The sequence below is a fragment of the Gorilla gorilla genome, chromosome 15 (assembly GCF_029281585.2).
Source record: "Gorilla gorilla gorilla isolate KB3781 chromosome 15, NHGRI_mGorGor1-v2.1_pri, whole genome shotgun sequence".
NCBI classification, from domain to species: Eukaryota; Metazoa; Chordata; class Mammalia; order Primates; family Hominidae; genus Gorilla; species Gorilla gorilla.
The window spans coordinates 83,713,544-83,732,270 of NC_073239.2; the positions used below are offsets into that span (position 1 = coordinate 83,713,544).

General features: G+C 33.5%; 1 protein-coding gene across 15 annotated transcripts in view; it reads left to right on the forward strand.

The window, feature by feature from the left end:
- Positions 1–18,727, forward strand: part of GPHN (gephyrin) — a 674,811-nt gene that overhangs the window by 318,123 nt on the left and 337,961 nt on the right. For 6 of the 15 annotated variants that reach the window (XM_055362127.2, XM_055362134.2, XM_055362131.2 and 3 more), the window contains exon 5: positions 10,939–10,977. The exons of 7 other annotated variants lie outside the window; for them this stretch is intronic. In XM_055362127.2, the coding sequence (XP_055218102.1) occupies positions 10,939–10,977 (39 nt within the window). Of the gene's footprint in view, positions 1–10,938; positions 10,978–16,103; positions 16,152–18,727 lie in introns of all 15 variants that reach the window. 2 more of the 15 variants (XM_063698324.1, XM_063698325.1) reach the window with 1 other exon arrangement.

Consider the following 18,727-nt stretch of genomic DNA (forward strand, 5'->3'; position numbering starts at 1 on the left):
ATATTATATACATCAGGATTGCCAATATTTTTAAATGAGGTCAGAAGTTATTGGTAGAAAGCACAAATACTAATTTGATAAAAGTAAAACAATGTAAAACTTCTCCCTTAAAATCCTAATAATGCTTTATAGTCGATGATTGTCAGTAATTAGCTTAATCTGTAAAGCACAAAGGAAAATTGTTTGTGTATGTGTGTGTTGTAAGAAAAAAATGAAGGATGAAAATGATGAATAGGATGAATGAAAAAAAACAATCCCAAGATTTTGTCAATGGATATGAGCTCTAGATAAAATGAAAAATTTAATCAACAGATTTCTCTCCAGGTCTATTAAAAACGAGAATAGAATATCAAGTATAGTAAAGTTTATCTTCTTTATTATATATTTTATAGGAATAGGGCTATCAGAATTGATTTTCCTAAATTATGAATTTGTTTATGTTTTTAGGCCCTGCGTCATAGAATATGGTTCATCTGATACTTGCATGCCTTCTAGCCTTCTCCCTACCTCTAAATATGAGATGCTATCAAAACTTACATATGAAAGCATAATTCTCACTCATCAACTTTTTAGAATTTCGTCTTGATAATAAAAACTGGTTTTTAATAATAGATTGCTTGCTTTTTTTTTTTTTTTTTGAGACAGAGTCTCACTCTGTCACCTAGGCTGGAGTGCAGTGGCATGATCTCAGCTCACTGCAACCTCCACCTTCCAACTTCAAGCAATTCCTGTGCCTCATCCTCCTGAGTAGCTGGAATTACAGGCGTGCACCACCAAGCCCAGCTAATTTTTATATTTTTAGTAGAGACAGGGTTTCGCCACATTGGCCAGGATGGTCTCAAACTGCTGACCTCAAGTGATCTGCCTGCTTCGGCCTCCCAAAGTGCTGAGATTACAGGCATGAACCACCGTGCCTGGCCAGATTTCATTTTTTTCTGGTCCGATAAAGGTTGGATAATTCATTGGCACTAGTGAAATATTAGTAATTATAAAGTTCCACAGATTATGAAACTCATTTCTATACAAAGTATTTTCCCTTTATGTCCCATTATTACTTCAAAGCAATGTATGTCCAAAAAAGGTATTATTACATAAAGGATCTGTGTTTGATAATATAGTAAATTAGAAAATGTTAAACTGTTAAATATTTAAAAGGCACAAAATAACTTTCAGTACTTTTAGAGCACTAAGCTGTATTGAATTAAGGGTTGTATGCTAATATATTATTTTGATCATAAGTAAAAGAGTTAAGTAAAAGCCTAGCATACATGTATGTCTCATCCACTTAGTCATTTGTGAAGCTTTTGTTTTTAATCCTCAATATGTGTTCAGTGCCATGCTTGGTACTGAAGTTAAAAAATGAGTGAGACTTTCACAGGGGTAAGCAATGTAGCCCACAAGCCAAATCCAGCCTGTCACTTTTTTTTTGCATGTCCAGGGAGCTAAGAATATATTTTACATTTTTAAATGACTGAAAAAATCAAAAGGAGAGTAATATTTGTGAGGTGAAAATTATTTGGAATTTGAATTTTAGGGTCTATAAATGAAGTTTTATTGGAACAAAGCTACACTTATTTATGTATTTATTGTCTATGGCTAAAACAGCAGAGTTGAGAAGTTGTAAACAAGACCACATAGCCTATAAAGCCTGACGTATTTATTATCTGATGCTTTGCAAAAAAAGTTTGTCCACCCATGGCCTTTTGGATGACAACAAGTCATCTTTACTCACATTTTTTTATTTTCTCACTTTTACCTTTGGTTCTTTAGTAATCCGAATAATGTTAGGTTTCCTTCCTTATATTTTTAATTTTAGATGGAGCAAAGAAAAAACGCTTTTTTGCCATATTGAAGTGTATTGCCCCATTGTCTCAATAGACAATATAGCATAATAAAAATAAAATATCCCTTATTCTAAATAATATATAGAATTCTGCACTTTAAAAATTAATACAATGAATTTGTTGTACATTAAGTAAAATCTCACTCTTAAAAATAATTTTACACTGAGAAAAAATAACTTGAAACTGACATTCTTAGGAATGCCTCATAACAAAAGTATGCTGATATAATTGATGATTATACTCAAACAAAAGAAGAAATAGCAAAAATACCAGGAAACTGTAAATTTGACATAAGGAATATTTATTTAAAAGAGTTCTTATAACTGTTTCATTATGGAAGTGAAGAGGCATCAGACAAAATGACCTCTTTCAAGAGGGTAAATACTACAAAATGGTACCAAAGAAACCTGACTTAGGAAAAGACTCTGAATTTTAGAAGGTATATTCTGTTTATAGACTACTTTTAGGTTGCTTTGGGGCAGATTAATATCTAAGCTTTTCTACAAATTTTTTTCACTTAGGTTATTAGATTTTTTTCATGAAAATGTCAGTTTTCTAGTACAAATTAAAGAAAGTTACAAAAATTGTTTTATAATCAATTTGTTGAAATGTATGTGTTTCATAATTTTAAGTGTGTGTTTACTATAAGACAGGTATTATTTTATGTAGTCATTAGTCATTTTTCTTTCTTATATTGTAATGCTTCAAAAATAAGAACACTGTATAAGCCCTGGGAAGAAGAAAAAATTGACCTAAGTTACTAACAACATGTTAATGATTTTCAGTTTGTTACTCTTGTGAAAGAGAGTGAGAATTTACATTTAATAACTCACCTAAAAGTTAATATTGGCCATTTTCACAATCAGAAAACACTCTCCTACATTTTAACAGAAGCATAGCAAAAAATACCATATTTAATCATTTGTTTTTGATAGAAAATTTGATTTTGTTTTGAGTAAAATAAAATACCTGTTATACATGGTAAGGCTAAAATTAATCATATTGAACTAGGATTTTGACTATCTTAAAATTGTTCTATGCAAATAGGATAATTTAACAATATTAAATTGCTTACAAAGCAGAATACTAGAAACCCTTATACCTGAAGTATTTAAAACTAAATTTAATAAAATGTTCCATCCCTCTATAGTCAGATTTGATGGTTATATTTGATGGCATTTTAAGGAGCTTATCCTAATTTTATGAAATAGTTCCCATGTCATATCTTTGTCTAAACACGTTGGCATGCAATATGGTATAGTGGAAAAAGCTTACACTATAGAGTCAGATTCCTAAATTTAAATATTAGTGCTACTACTTACTAACTATGAAACTTAAGGCAAGTTGACCTGTTCAAATCTGTTTTCTCATCTGCTATATTAGCTAATTTTTCTCATCTGCTAAATTAGCTGATGCCTACCTACATCTCAAAATTGTTGATTCTAATAATAAAAATAGTCAATAATAACAACTAACACTTACATATAGCAATTACTGTGTGCAAATAACTCTTTTAAGCATATGTTAACTCATTTATTCTTCAAAACAACCATATGAGGCCAGGTGTGGTGGCTCATGCCTGTAATCCCAGCCCTTTGGGAGGCCGAGGCGGGTGGATCACTTGAGGTCAGGATTTTGAGACCAGCCTGGCCAACATGGTGAAACCCATGTCTACTAAAATACAAAAAAATTAGCCAGGCATGTTGTTGCATGGCTGTGGTCCCAGCTACTCAGGAGGCCGAATCACAAGAATCACTTGAACCCAGGAGGCGGAAGTTGCAGTGAGCAAAGATGGGGCCACTGCATTCCAACCTGAGTGACAGAGTGAGACCCTGTTTTAAAAAATAAATAAATAAGATATGTATAAGGAAGGTACTATTTATTGTTATCTCTGCCTTAAAGATGGAGAAACTGTGACACAGATTGATTCATTGACTTGCCCAAGATTTTTCAAGTAGTAAATGGCAATAAATGCATGTAAAAGGATCTAACATAATGCCTGTAATCTTTGTAGATGCTCAGTATTTGTTCTTTTTCTTCCTCATTTAATTAACAGTACTACCTGTTATCTCTAATTAGATATGGTAGCTCCAAATACTTTTGCTACTAACCATTGTGCTTCTGATAGCTATTGTTAACTACAAACATAATTGGTGGATATGTCTTAAAAATAAGGACTTGTCTTGAAACAGCCAGATATGTGAAAAAATAACTTTTTAGTAATAGCCCACTTTATATCCGGGTTTTATAATTATTTTTGTATTGTCCACTGAAAGCAGAATTTTTTTTTTTTTTTTTTTTGTATCATAGGCACACTTAAGACCTTCCTGTTTGGTAAGAACAGCATTCATTGTCTTTGTTCAATGTAACAAATATTTATGAAGCACCTTGGGCTTTATCAAACCTAAAGCTAAAGTACATATACTCCTAAAATAGTCAAATGACAATTCAAGACAGTTTAAACCTGGTACCAGAAATATTTAGCCAATTCAGGCAAAAAGATTTATTCAAAGAGAAAAATTAAAAGAGAGCTTGAGTAATGAGTGAAATTTTTATAAAATTCAGGCTAAAATTGAATGGAATTCAGGTTTTGAAAGAGGAAGACCTTAATGATAGGAGTAAAGAAGAAGGAAAATATATGAGCAAGGCACAGAGAAATACAAACATAAAATCTTTCTGGCTAAAACAGAGAATTCACTTTACGTAGAAGGATGGATACACTAGACCTACATTATTTTATTTCTTTCAGACTGGCTAGAGAGGTACCAAATACAGAAATGAGAGATTTACTGTATTAGTCTGTTCTCACATCGCTAATAAAGACGTACACAAGTCTGGGTGATTTGTAAAAGAAAGAGGCTTAATTGACTCACAGTTCAGCAGGGTGTGGTAGGCCTTAGGAAACTTATAATCATGGTGGAAGTTGAAGCAAACACATCCTTCTTCACATGGCGGCAGCAAGTAGAAGTACAGAGCAACAGGGGGAAAAGCCCCTTATAAAACCATCAGATCTCAGGAGAACTCACTATCATGAGAACCATGAGAAAAGCATGAGGGTAACTGCCCCATGATTAAATTACTAGTACCTCCCACCAAGTCCGTACCATTACACATAGGGATTATGGGAATTACAATTCAAGACCAGATTTGGGTGGGGACACAGCCAAACCATATCACTGCCCTTATTCAGAGATTCCTTGGAAACGAGAATTCATAAGTCTCCTATCAGCCAGTATAGACAGTAAAATCATGCTTTCAGGACTTTCTTAGACTCTTTTTTGAATCAGCATTTATTCGAATGCACATGAATACATTCCTCAGTAAGACTAACTTTATTCTCTTTGGAGGTTGTTTTTATGCCCTGGTTAAAAAAAAAAAAAAGTTCTGATTTAATCTGCAAACCTAGTAACTATCCATTTATTTACTTATTAAATTTAAACTGCTGAGAGGCACACAATTCCAATTTTGTTGATTTGTTGTCTGGAAACCTTTTCAGTCAATATTTCCCTTAGAATCAAGAATCAAGACAATCAGGGAATATGTTATCATAGATTTTGTCAGTGCTATATCTCTAATTAGCTTAGCATTTCTATAAAATTACAAACTTTATAATAGTGGGGAAATCATAGTATCTCAGAGTTTGAAGAGAACAAAGACCATCATGTTCAAAGCCCTAGCATGCCCTTTTCATCATTCCAGCCTGAACATTTCAACCATCACTTCTTCTATCGAAGAGTTCATTGTTTAGACAACTCTACTTGTTTGAAAGTCTAAATATATCAAACTGAAATCTGTCACCTTATAATTTCTACCCACTTGTCCTAATTTTGCTCTTGGCTGTGCTCAAAAGAAGGTTAATTCCTCCTCTGCATGACATTTCTGATATTTGAAAAGAAATGTTATGTTTCTCCTTAAGTCCACTTACTTATGGATTATTTTTGCATTTAATTTTTCTACCAGGGACAGACTTACCCAAAACATACATCCTCTATTTTTTATGCATGAAAAAAGAAAAGCTCCATAGTAAAATGGTGCCAGTATAAAAATTACAGGTACAAAATTAGACCATTTAGATAAATAATTAGAGCAATAACTGACTTTGCATTTAAGACTGTTAAGTTGAAAGGGTCCTATTCCACATAGTAGCACTAAAGAGGGAAGAGTACATTGTTCCTTGAGGTCAGAATTTTTGCAATTTTGAGAATAAGGCAAAAACAAAAATTTCCTATATGAAGAACCCACACATAAAAATTATATATTCAATTTCCTTTAAATATATATCCTAATTGTATACCTACTCTATGTCAGAATATGTGCTCAGCTTTTATGGGGCCCTATGGATACGAGAGATCATATGTTAAATAAACATACAAGCAAGTGTAGATGCAAGTTCTGTTTCTAATTACAGTTCTAACTAGAAAAATAGTGTCGCCCATATAACCTTTTATGGAGTAGCATAACATACTGGTTAATTCTGCTCTGTAATGGGGCATAAAATTAATAATAAAAATAACATAGTGGTTAAGAGCACAGACTATTTGGGTTTGAATCTTAGATCCACCTGTTATTAGTGTGCAACCCCATGCAATTTACTTAACTTTAAAAACCTGTTTTCTTATGTGTAAAATGATAGTAAGAGTACTTGCCTCATAGGGTACTTATGTTATGTAAATAATATAAGCAAGGCACTAAAAACAATATTTCCTTGCTATATAAATCTTTGCTATTGTTATCTACAATATGTTTACAAAGAGCTTTAGCTTTAAAAATAAGTAGATGATGGTTGAATAAATATTATAAGAATTATTCTCTGAAAGAAAAATCAAACAGGATAGAACTTAAAGTACACAATAGTATAGTTGCGGAAAAGGAAAAAGAAATATCAAAGAAGACATGTTAAATCCTTGTTTTAGCTTGAATTTATCAGTGATTATATCTTGAAATCACCTTTCCAGTTCACCCTTCCAAATCTACTCTTGTAAAATGAAAAGAGGCTAGCATACCAGAATACGTTGGTTTTGCAAAATATGTGCTAAGAAATTAACAACAAAATATAAATAAATATTTTGCAGATATATTAGTAAAATGCTAAAAGTATATTTATCTAGAGACATAGTCTAAGGAATGAAGATTTCAGGATATTCCTTTCTTTACTACTGTCTGGAATCAGGAATATGGATTTCTCTCTCTGTGTATTAGGTATCCATCTATGAAATGGACTTACTGTTGCCTTTCACATAAAATGTAATAAGATGACAACAAATGAGTACTTTATATCTGTCAAGTACTATGAACTTCTCAGAATAATATCACTGAATTAGAAGGGCAGAATATTTGTAACTTTTTTGTTACTGCCTGCCATAAAAGGCATCTGATAGGGATTCAGAAAGTAGATTCAGGCAACAAAGTAAACAATTTGAATAATTCTAATAATTTTACCAGTATTATTTTCTTATATTGAAACTTGGAACTGCTACTAAAATATGAAGGACAAATGTCCACTGGAGGTAGTAACCATTTTAGATATTTATTAATGGCACATAGATGAGAATTAGCAGAAAGGATCCAAGTTCCTTCAAAAGATGCTGAGAAGAAAGAAGCAGTAAACCCCTCTTGTATGTACAGTTTGAAAATGATGGTTGTCAGTTTCACTGAATGAACGAGATCAAAGGCTAAAGGCAACAATGTGGAAGAAGCAGTCCATCATGCTGGAAGGACTAATTGATATACAAAGAAATAAATTATACTTCTCTATGAAGAATGAAGATAACATTATAGCCATGAGTGCCACTGGGATAATTTAAGTGTCTTACCCCTCAGCTTCTTCACTCCTTTCCATAGGTTGTATTGCAGCAAATAACATAATATCCTTACGTGGAATAATCCTCAGGCTAAACCTTTATGGAAAGAAAAGCTAGGTCAGTTTTGATTAGGAGGTGCTTCTGAACGCAGTTTTACAAAATTTTTTAAATACTCTTTTTTTACAAAATGGAGGTATTTGAACCAGAGAGAATATAATTGTTAGTTTTGAATATTGTATAACTATAATGGAGTCTTATTATAATGTGTCAATTGTCTGCTGTGTTTCAAGATTACATTGTATAGGCAAACCCATCATAATGAGGTCACTTTAATAACCCCATTGATGAGATTCAAAAGAAATTCATATCATGCTAATTTCCGACTATTGTTAGAGTATGTATTTAGAAGTTTAGTTAATTGTGTGATACTTTGATATAAGTTCCATTTATGGGCCCTATTTACTTCCTCTTTCATTCTCTCCCATTTTGCCATTTTCAAGACTTACTGGTATTGTACTTTGTCCTTCGAGATGGCGCTGCTCTGTGGGGTAGATAGATGAATGAATATCACCCTCTTTAATAAATAATATTTAGAGGAATGAGAGGTTACTTGTATATAATATTGAAAGCAGGCCAGTTGTGGTAGCTCATGCCTGTAATCCCAGCACTTTGGGAGGTCAAGGTGGGCAGATCACCTGAGGTCAGGAGTTCAAGACCAGCCTGGCCAACATGGTGAAACCCTGTCTCTACTAAAAATAGAAAAAATAGCCAGGCATGATGACATGCCCCTGTAATCCCATCTACTCGGGAGGGCTGAGGCAGGAGAATCATTTGTACCCAGTAGGTGGAGGTTGCAATGAGCCAAGATCGCGCCACTGCACTCCAGCCTGGGTAACAGAGCGAGACACTGTCTCAAAAATAAAATAAAAAATAAAACTAATAATAATATTGAAAGCAAATCCTAGTATAAGTATACATTCCCCCAAACATTTACCATGGACAATAGTAGCAGCAATATTAACAGTAAATTCTAGTCTATCTTTGCTCAAATTTTAGTTATTGCTCTTTGCCTTCTAAATATAAAATACTATAGGACAGGGGTCAGCAAACCTATTTAAAAGGGCCAGATGGTAAATTTTTTAGATTTTGTAGGCATATGGTCTCTGTCAAAACTACCCAACTCTGCCAGACCGGTAGCACAGAGGCAGCCACAGATGATATAAATGAATGAGCCTGGCTGTGCTCTAATAAAACTTTATTATGGCCACTGAATTTGGATTTCATATATTTCTACGTGTCATGAAATATTATTCTTCTTTTGATTATCTCTTGAATCATTAAAAAATACAAAGATCACTTATAGAGTGCAGGCCATACAAAAAAAAAAAAAACAGGAAATGGGCAGGATTTGGCCCTTGGGCTGTAGTTTGCCGACCCCTGTTTTAGAACATTCCTATTCTATAGTACACTAGCATCTGCTCTGTTAATCTTAAAGCTCATAGTATGTGAGCTTTCAGAAGAATACTCTGAAAAACTGAGATTGAGAGAGGAAGCCCCATAAGAAGTTAATGCTTCATGGACTCAAATATGTACTTAAAGCCTACTAGATAGATAGATATAGATATAGATATAGATATAGATATAGATATAGATATAGATATAGATATAGATATATACATGCCAGGCACTGTTTAAGATGTTGAGATAGAGCAATGAGTTAAGAAGTCAAAAGTCCCTACCTTTATGGAATTTACATTTTAGTGAGAGGATACAAGCTATTAAAAAACAAGTAAACTCTATAGAACTGGAGATGGTAAGTGCTATGTTTAAAAATTAACCAGGGAGGGAGGATAGGTAGCCCAGGTAGGAAAGAGGGTTATAATTTTAAATAGGGTCATCCATTAAGGAAGGCCTCATTGATAAGATGACATTTGAACAAAGACCTAAAGGAGGAGAGAGAGGAAGCCATGGATCATGTGGAACCTGTATGCCACCCTTAGTGTAACAGAGTAGAGGCATGGCATGAACTGACATATTTTAATGGGAAAACAAGTTAGGAGACTATTAAAATAATCCAGGTGGAAAATGACAGTGGCTTAGACCAATGATAGAGGTGGAGGTAGTGAGAAGTAGATTACTGATATATTTTGAAGGGAGAGGTAAACAGATGGAATAAGATAAAGAGAGAAGTCAGGTATAAGACCCAAGATTTGCCTTGGGAATTAGAAGAATGTAGTTTCCATTTACTGAAATGGAGAAGACTATGGGAAAAGTAGGTTTGAGGGGGAAGATCAGGAATTTTACTTTGGTTATAGAAACCTGAACTTCCTTTAGATATCCAAGTGGAGATATTGAATTGCAATTAGATATTAAGTATATGAGGCCGGGCATGGTGACTCACACCTGTAATCCCAGCACTTTGGGAGGTTGAGGTGGGCGGATCACATAAAGTCAGGAGTTCAAGACCAGCCTGGACAACCGGGTGAAACCCTGTCTCTACTAAAAAAGAAAAGAAAAGAAAAAAGCCAGACCTGGTGGTGCACGCCTGTAATCCCAGCTACTCGGGAGGCTGAGGCAGGAGAATTGTTTGAACCCAAGAGGCAAGGTTTGCAGTGAGCTGAGATTGCACCACTGCACTCCAGCCTGGGTGACAGAGTAAGACTCCTTCTCCCCGCCCCCGCCCCACCCGCCCGCCCCGCCCAAAAAAAGTAGATATTAGGTATATGTATCTAGACTTCAGTAGGAAAATCTGGGCTAGAAATATTATTTTTGGAGTCATCAACATATAAATGGAATTAAAATCCATGACAATTGATGAGATCACCAAGATATTTACTGGTATTACTATTTGTTGATTGATATTACTGCCCCTGATTCTTTCTCATCCACTTTCAAAGAGGTAGGTAGTTTCTAGTAATCTGTCCCCTCTGCTCATTCATAAAGAGTGGAAGGGATCCCACTGAATTAGAAACCCGACCTACACAGGAAGTACCATTAGTTGACCATCTTCCCATTTTGCCGTGGTGTAAACATATGAGTGAATTTTTCCAAGTACCTCCTTGCTGGAAACTGTTTGCACTGGAGGTAAGTGTGAAAGGGGAGGTTGTGGGGAATGATGGGGTGAGGGCTGCCTAAACTTTTCCCATAACTCAGAAATGGTTTCATTCTGAGGAAGGGAGAAGGTTCAGGCTGGTTCTTATTTCCCTGAACCAGTTTGTACAGCCCTAAATTTGACCTGCTTTCCTCAAACTGGGAGTCAGAAATCCCTTTTCTCTTCTGTTTTTCTGCTGCAGAAATTCCCAACATTCCCATTTTGTGGGCTCCAGAAAGGGGTAAGCGAAGACTTCAATCCCAGCCAATCATTTTCAGATTAATAATTTTTAGTGTTTTGGTTTCTTTTATCATCATAAAAAATGCTTGGATCCATTTTTCACATCTGTTTAATTTCCTTGTGGATTGTTATGTATCTATGTTCTAGGGTCATTCTGTATCCCTGGGCAATAGAGTTCAGATCCATCTGCTATTTCCATTTGTGTGCTGTTCTCTTGTGGATTCTCATTTGCAGTTTATTGATTACTGTATCCTAGATGGAAGACACCCAATTCAGGGGACTGCCTCACTCTCAATCTCATCTTTTCCTGAATGGTGTTTTATTCCTCTGCTGAGAGCTTGCTATTACACTACCCAACTGCTTCTGATGATCTGTCATTGTTTCTCTACTGTTCTGTCTTCCTGCTTGATTGCCTTTGGTTTTTGTCTCTCCTTTTTGCCTCACTTCACTCATCTGCTGAATGATTTGCATTCTTCACTCACTGGTGCTTTGTCCATCAGCAAATGGCCTGGTACTGCCATATCCATCTGCTATTTTAGCATTTTAGACTGCCCAGCATTATCTATCTGCTCCCCTACAATTCCCCTATACTATGGCCTAACAAGTGCTATGCCATCTGCCTGCCTGATCTTGCCCTGCCCAATCTATGCCTGTAACACTGTAAGTAGGTGAGATTGTTTAGCATTTCTGCTATCATCTACACTTGCCTTGTGCCACTGAGTTAGACTGCTGACTGAGTTTGCTCGACTGTTGCCTCCTCTACCTATTTGCTACCTGTGGCTGCCCCATTAATTTATTTGAGATAGTGAAATCATCTCCTTTGTACTTGCAACTTGCTGATTGGCCTGTGTTGCCTCCTTTACAGTTTGCTGCATTTAAAAAATCACTGGCATTGCTCCTCTGTTGTCTTGTAACCCTGATCATATTTTATTTCCAATAAAAGTTTTGCCTACACATCGTCCAAACATCTTAGAAATAGGAAAATGCTTTGCTATCTAACAGCCCAGTCCAGTTTGCTCCTAAACTGACTTTTTAAACTACCACCTGTCCTTTCTGCTTTTTTATACAGCTCCATATTCTCTTTATGTAAGAATATATTTTTTTATAAATCATCATCTTTGCTTAAGTTTTCCTTTCACATCATATATTATGTACATTTATTTCTTGTGTATGGGATCTTTTAATAATTTTCCATATACTAAAATTATTTCTTAATTTATTATTCCTAAATTTTCCAGGGTTTTATAAGGATAAGTTACTCCTATTAATTTTATCCTTTTTAATAAGACCAGAAGATTTTTTTGCAACTTTAAAAGCATCATCTCTAAAAATAAATTTAATTATCTTATAATTCTTTGTAGTTTAGATTAAAGTAGCTTTCTGCTCTGCTCTATTTTTTCCTTTGAGAATATCATTTCTCAGCTTCCTCATAGTTTACGTAATACCAGTTCTTTAGAGATCCTTTAGATGTATTTATCTTCCTTCCTTTTAAACTCTTTTCTTGTATGTTGGGTAAACCTTTGAAATTGATATTTTCTCATTATTGTATTTGCAAAGTACTTGGCATCTAAAAATAACTTGCAACATAACATTATTTGCACTGTAAAACTTACAGTCTTATTTGCTTATATTTAAATGAAAGCTCAAATACAAGAACCAAAGAAGAATTTTGGTGAAATTTGCAAGAGTCTAAGGAGGAGATGTAAAGTGGGGTGTGTATGTGTGCATGCATATGTGTATATAGAGATTTGAAGTGTTTTATGTGTGTATCTACAATATCATTGTGCTCGAAGTGTGGAAAATGCTGAGTATCCATATTAAATTTTATTTTTACAAAAAAATCTAAAGAGGTGATAGATTTAGGGATATGGAAAAAGTATGGATGGGTTTTTATTTTCTTTTAATAATATAGATAAAATGTGTCAGTGTGAAGAAAAAGGATGCTCTAGGGAAGTTAAAATCATTTCAGTAGCTTTTTAAAATTTTGGTAAAATATAAACATAAAATTTACCATTTTAACCAATTTTAAGTGTACAATTCAGTGATATTAGCACATTCACAGTTTTGTGCAGCCGTCACCACTGTTTCTAGAACTTTTATCATCCCATTTAGAAACTCTGCACCCATTAAACAAAAACTCCCCATTCCTCCCTCCCCCAACCCCTGGTAAACTATAATCTACTTTCTGTCTTTATAAATTTGCCTATTCTAGATACCTCATATAAGTGGAATCATACCAGTTTTGTCTTTCAGTGTCTAGCTTATTTCACTTAGCAAAATGTTTTCAGGGTTCATTTATATTATATCATGTATTAGAATTTCATCCCTTTTTAACTCTGACTAACATTCCATTGTATGTATATACCACACAACTTTTTTATCAGTTCACCTGTTGGTGGACACTGGGTTGTTTTCAGCTTTTAGCTTTTACAAATAATGCTCCTACAAACATTGGCATGCAAGTATCTGTTTTTCTTTTGGTTATATAACTAGAAATAGATTCAATAGCATTTAATACTTTTGTCCAAGAAGAAATTAAATTAATAGCAAAGAGATCAGGGAAACCACATAATTAATATGAAAGATTAATAAGTCCAAGATATGATATTAGGAGCAGAAGAAATTATAAACTTTTAGAAAGGCTACAGAAGGCCAAATGATAAAATTTAGAAGACTATTCTATGAATAAAAGGGAGAATGAAGTTAAAATAACACAGATCTTGGATGATTGTAAGATAACAAAAATGATTCTGAAGAAAGTTAAATTTTAAAAAAATAACCAACTTAAGGACAGTATGATGGCACATCTTTGAAATGGAATAATGTGGGCTTTTATAGAGGAGAGAGGTAGGCATTTGAAAGGCAAGGTTTAAATGAAGATGACTAAGATGAGGGAACCAGGTCATGTTTAGAGGAACCAGCAATGGGAACAGGAATTCATTTCAATCCAGAGATCCTTCATCCTGTATACTCAGCCTTCTACCACTCATAGACATTTTTCTAAAAAGATTGCTAGGCTCAAACCCCAGAGATTCTGATTCAGTAGATTTGGAATTTGGTTTAGGTAATGTGCACATACATGCCTCTGTGTGTGTGTGTGTGTGTGTGTGTGTGCGTGCGTGCGCACACGTGAACGTATGTCTGTGTGTGTGTTTTAATCCACTGATGAAACACAATATGAGTTAAATTGAACTCCATACCGTAGTGGCCTAGACCTTATAAGAATTTAAAAAGTTAAAGAGAATTGACCCTTGTCTTCAAGCAGTTTAAAACTGCAGTAGTTAAAATAATGATGGACTTAGGAAAGCAGTTTAAAACTGCAGTAGTTAAAATAATGATGGACTTAGGAAAGAAGACTTTCAATCTGTTAGGTGATAAGTTCTCATTTGTTAATTCAACAATTTTAGGGGGGGTGATTTTTATACACTCTATCCATCCCTTCTCAACTGAGGTTCCCCATCTAAACTATCAAACATAGAAAATTGTTTGACTGTCTTCTCAATTCTCCTAAGGGTGGCACACCGGCTAGTACCATTCTATATGTGTGAGAGATAAGTTAATTCACTAGATACAAAAATTCTCTCAGAACCTTTTAAGAAAGGTTGGGTAATCTGTAGTCTGCTAGGAATATGTGACACAAAGACATAAAACGTGGCTCTTAAGGGGCTCACATTCCAAGAGAGGGGAAAAGACATTTAACAAAAAAAATGCATTTCTAATATCCACCACACAATTTTGTTCTTTTCATCTAATGGTTTGAGGAAAATGTTCAAAGTCACAGTGGCTGTATATAAGGAAATCCTTTCACCTCTTCTCAGCATTATTTATTCAGGAAGAAGAATGTAATAAGAATGATAAAGTCTGTATTACAACTTATCACAGCTGAAGGATGCTGGCAGTAACTTAAATGTCGATAGGAATCTCTTTAATTTTGAAGCCTAGAGCATTCAGTAACAGGTTAGTGATTTCATTGGTAGCTATTAATAAATAACATTAACTAAAACTAGGCTTATTAGTTTCATAGTAAAGAGTAGAAAATGGGTATAGGTAAGTAGATAACTAATGTCCAATAGACTGTTCTTGAATATAATTGCAAGCACAGTGAGAGATTTTTGCCCCCGAAGTACAACGCTTATACCAATAATGAAAATGTTCAGGAATTTAATTTATTCTCACTGTCAATTAAAACTCACTAAAATTCCTGCTGTCAGAAGGTTTAGTCATATTCATTAGTTTTTCTTACGGATTTGATTATTTCTGAACTATAAATTTATTTGTCCTCCCTATACTGATTTGTGCATTTAAACTTGAGAGCAGTTAGCTTTCATTCCTATTACTCAGTACTTCACACTGATTCCTTTAGGATAAACTTTACTAACACATTTTTCCTTCTTCCTTCCAATTTCTTACCAAACTTTATTTTAACAGCACAGCTATGGAAAGATCAAGGTTGTCATGTTGAGAAAAGCACAACAATAGAAATTACGACCAGATTTAGCTTGTTTTCTTAGCAATAATGAACAATTTTAAAAGATTTTGCTTTGCCTGCATTCATTCTGAAAAACATTTTAAAGCAGAAAAAGCAGATTATGCAGATATTTTAATAAGGTGGAATAAAGGAAAATATAAGAGTAACATAATTTTATTAAACTCATTTTATTAATAGTAAATATACTTTTTCTTATGATCTCTGAACTCCTATTTTATTTTGAGGAAGCTGAATTTAAAATAGAGTGCTATAACGCGTTTCCTTTGTGTGAAAGTTAATCTGAGAAGGCAAAAGGTCTATCTCATTCTTACTAGGCTTCAAGTCCTTTATAACTAATAACAAGAAAATTCTCTAAATTAGGCAACTACTCCCTAACAAATCATCTATTTTTTCTTTTAGTTTTTTATTTTCTCCACTGAATGACAGCAGAATGTATTCAAGACCTTGCAAAGGATATGGCTGAAGATGTAGCTTCCTTATATAAACATTTTGTGGAGGTTTCCATAAAATGAAGTGAAACTTTTGTGAAGTTTCACTTTTTTGATTTTGAATATAGATAATAACAGTAGCAGGCACTAATAATCAGTCTCCTAGTTTCTTAATCTTTCTTCTCCCCCCATTTGCCCTCCTACCATCAGATACTTCACTGTTGCTGGCAGAAACTAACTCATGGCACAAGAGATCAGGTGGGTGAGAAAGAGATCACTGGGGGAAAGTAAATTGCCCCAGAAAGACTGTTTGGTGCAAAGATCCTTTTTTCACATGTAACAATCTTTAATTTTATGAACATCAAAATCAATACCTGAAAAGTGCACTAGTTAGATATTTGGAATTTTTCAAATACAAACCACCACCAGACTTTTTGTATTTGACTTAGAATGCTTTTTAGATTTCTTATACTATTTAGTACTTATGAAGAAATTTAGTGTTTTTTACTTATATCAGCAACATAAAAACTGCTCAAATTTGATTCCTCAGATGTTCAGGGATCAAATTTTCTTTGGTTTATTCATAGCCGTAGTAGTACATGTATATTTGCATTGTAATCAAAGGTGGTAATCGCCCTACAGAGATCTTAAGCAGAGGTCCTCAAAGAAAATACTGTATCTCTTATAAGTTAAATTATTTTCTCATCCAATGCTTTCTGATCAAAATTAAGATAGACTCTGTCAGAGGGATAAAATATGAAGTCTGTTTAGATATCCTGCTTCTCATGAAGCTTAGTAACTACATGGTAGGGCTAAAGGCCATCTGTAGAAAGCTTCTCTTTTACCAACAAGAAAACTGGTTTTCAAATTTCTCGTTACTTTCTCGTTAGTGTTAAGATATTAGGAGCACACCATTTTGCATATGATATGTGTTCAACTACAGCATAAAATGACCTTTTTATTGTGAAATGGGTATTCAGTCCATATTGTAATAGAAAAATATATGGTCATTTAGGAGAAGGAAAAGATGACGTTCATCTTTTTAATAATAGAGTTTTAAAATAACTCCTTTTTTACTGAACATGGAAATAATACATGCTTTTTGCAAGAAAAAAAAGAATTTGGGGAAAATATAGCAAAGCAAAATGAAGTTAATGAAAACACCAATAATCTGAACCCACAATTATTACCTAAGACTAATTCATTAATTTGCCCAACTGGGAGCACACCATATATACTGGTTTATATCTTGGTTTTCATAGTAATATCATCCCAATTATTATAATAATTACTAAAATGTATAGTACACTTACTGTATGCCATGTATTTTTATAAGTACTTTGTATATTATATCTAATTTAATCCACACAAGCCTACAAAATAGGTAGGTACCACTTTACAGATAAGAAAATTGTATTTAGAAAGATTAAATGATTAAATAAATTGACCTGGATGTAGCAAAAGATGATAGAACTAGAATTTGAACTAGGTAGTCTTTACTCCAGATCCCTTGCTCTTAGCCACTCTCCTTTTCATATAATGTAAGCTTTTCTTCATTTAATAACTGTTCTACAAAAAATTGGGATTTGTCAATCACTGAAAAATACTTAAAAACTATGAGTAATTTAATTTCCCTATCATTAAACATTTAGGTTCTTTCCTATTTCCTATCACATTCTCTTTGTATAAATTATTATGTATACTTCTAATGATCACTTTAGAAATATTTCCTAAAATACAATAACTCACTCAAAATTGTGAAGTCTCATATTACATATTGCTAAATTACCCTCTTAGAATATGTACAAGTTTATATATTTGTACTATCAGTTTATGAGATTGTATTTCCATTAATCATTGTTAATCTTACCAATCTGGTAGGTGAAAAATTGTATTTTTATTGGCATATTGTAGAATATTAATCATTTTTAATCTTACCAATCTGGTAGGTGAAAAATTGTATTTTTATTGGCATATTGTAGAATAATTTAAACACTGTTCTTGAATTTATTCAGTTTTGTTTCTCCTTTTATAAACTGCCCGGGTTTTCTGTTTTGTTTTGTTTTGTTTTTGGCTCAGTAGCTGTTCTTAAATACTGATTGTAACCACAAAGAGGAGTGTAAAGAATTGGTTGTCAAGAAATAATTTTGGTAAGGTCAAATTTATGTTTTGGCTGTATCATTTTGACATATAAACCATTCATTTTCTCATTTCTCAAACTCCGTTAACATACCAGTACTCAATTATTTTATCACTCATGCTCTTAACAACACAGATCAAGCCAAAAATTATATCCTGAATCAAAGGCATTAAGTTAATAAAATACAAACACATTTCTTCCTAATAAGTTAGTTTTTCCCTTTGTGAGATTTTTTCATGGCTGATGCATGATAGTTTATGTTCTAACTATCCTTTTCTTATGTAATGTTCACTGTTAAGTAATTTACAGATAGAAACTTATTGAACTTCAGTAATGTAGAATTAATGGTCTATTCATAGATATAAGCCCTGGAAAATAATGTATAATTTGGACGTTTAATACACTTAGCTACTATTAGCAGTCATTTTAAAAAATACCAAATATAAACTCTTACACAATTATTTTGCTTGGCAAACTCATTTTTCTATATAGGAATTCCAAAGGAGACATTATTCTAGCATGCAATTAATATGAATTATATTTGATTATCTAGATATTGAAACCATTTTATAAACTTCTCTGACATGTAGAGCTCAACTTCCTCTTAAGCATTCAAGAGAACCTATTTTTTTTTTAGTTGCCCATAATATGCAAACCATTTCAGAACCCAGAGATTTTTGGTGAGTGAATTAAC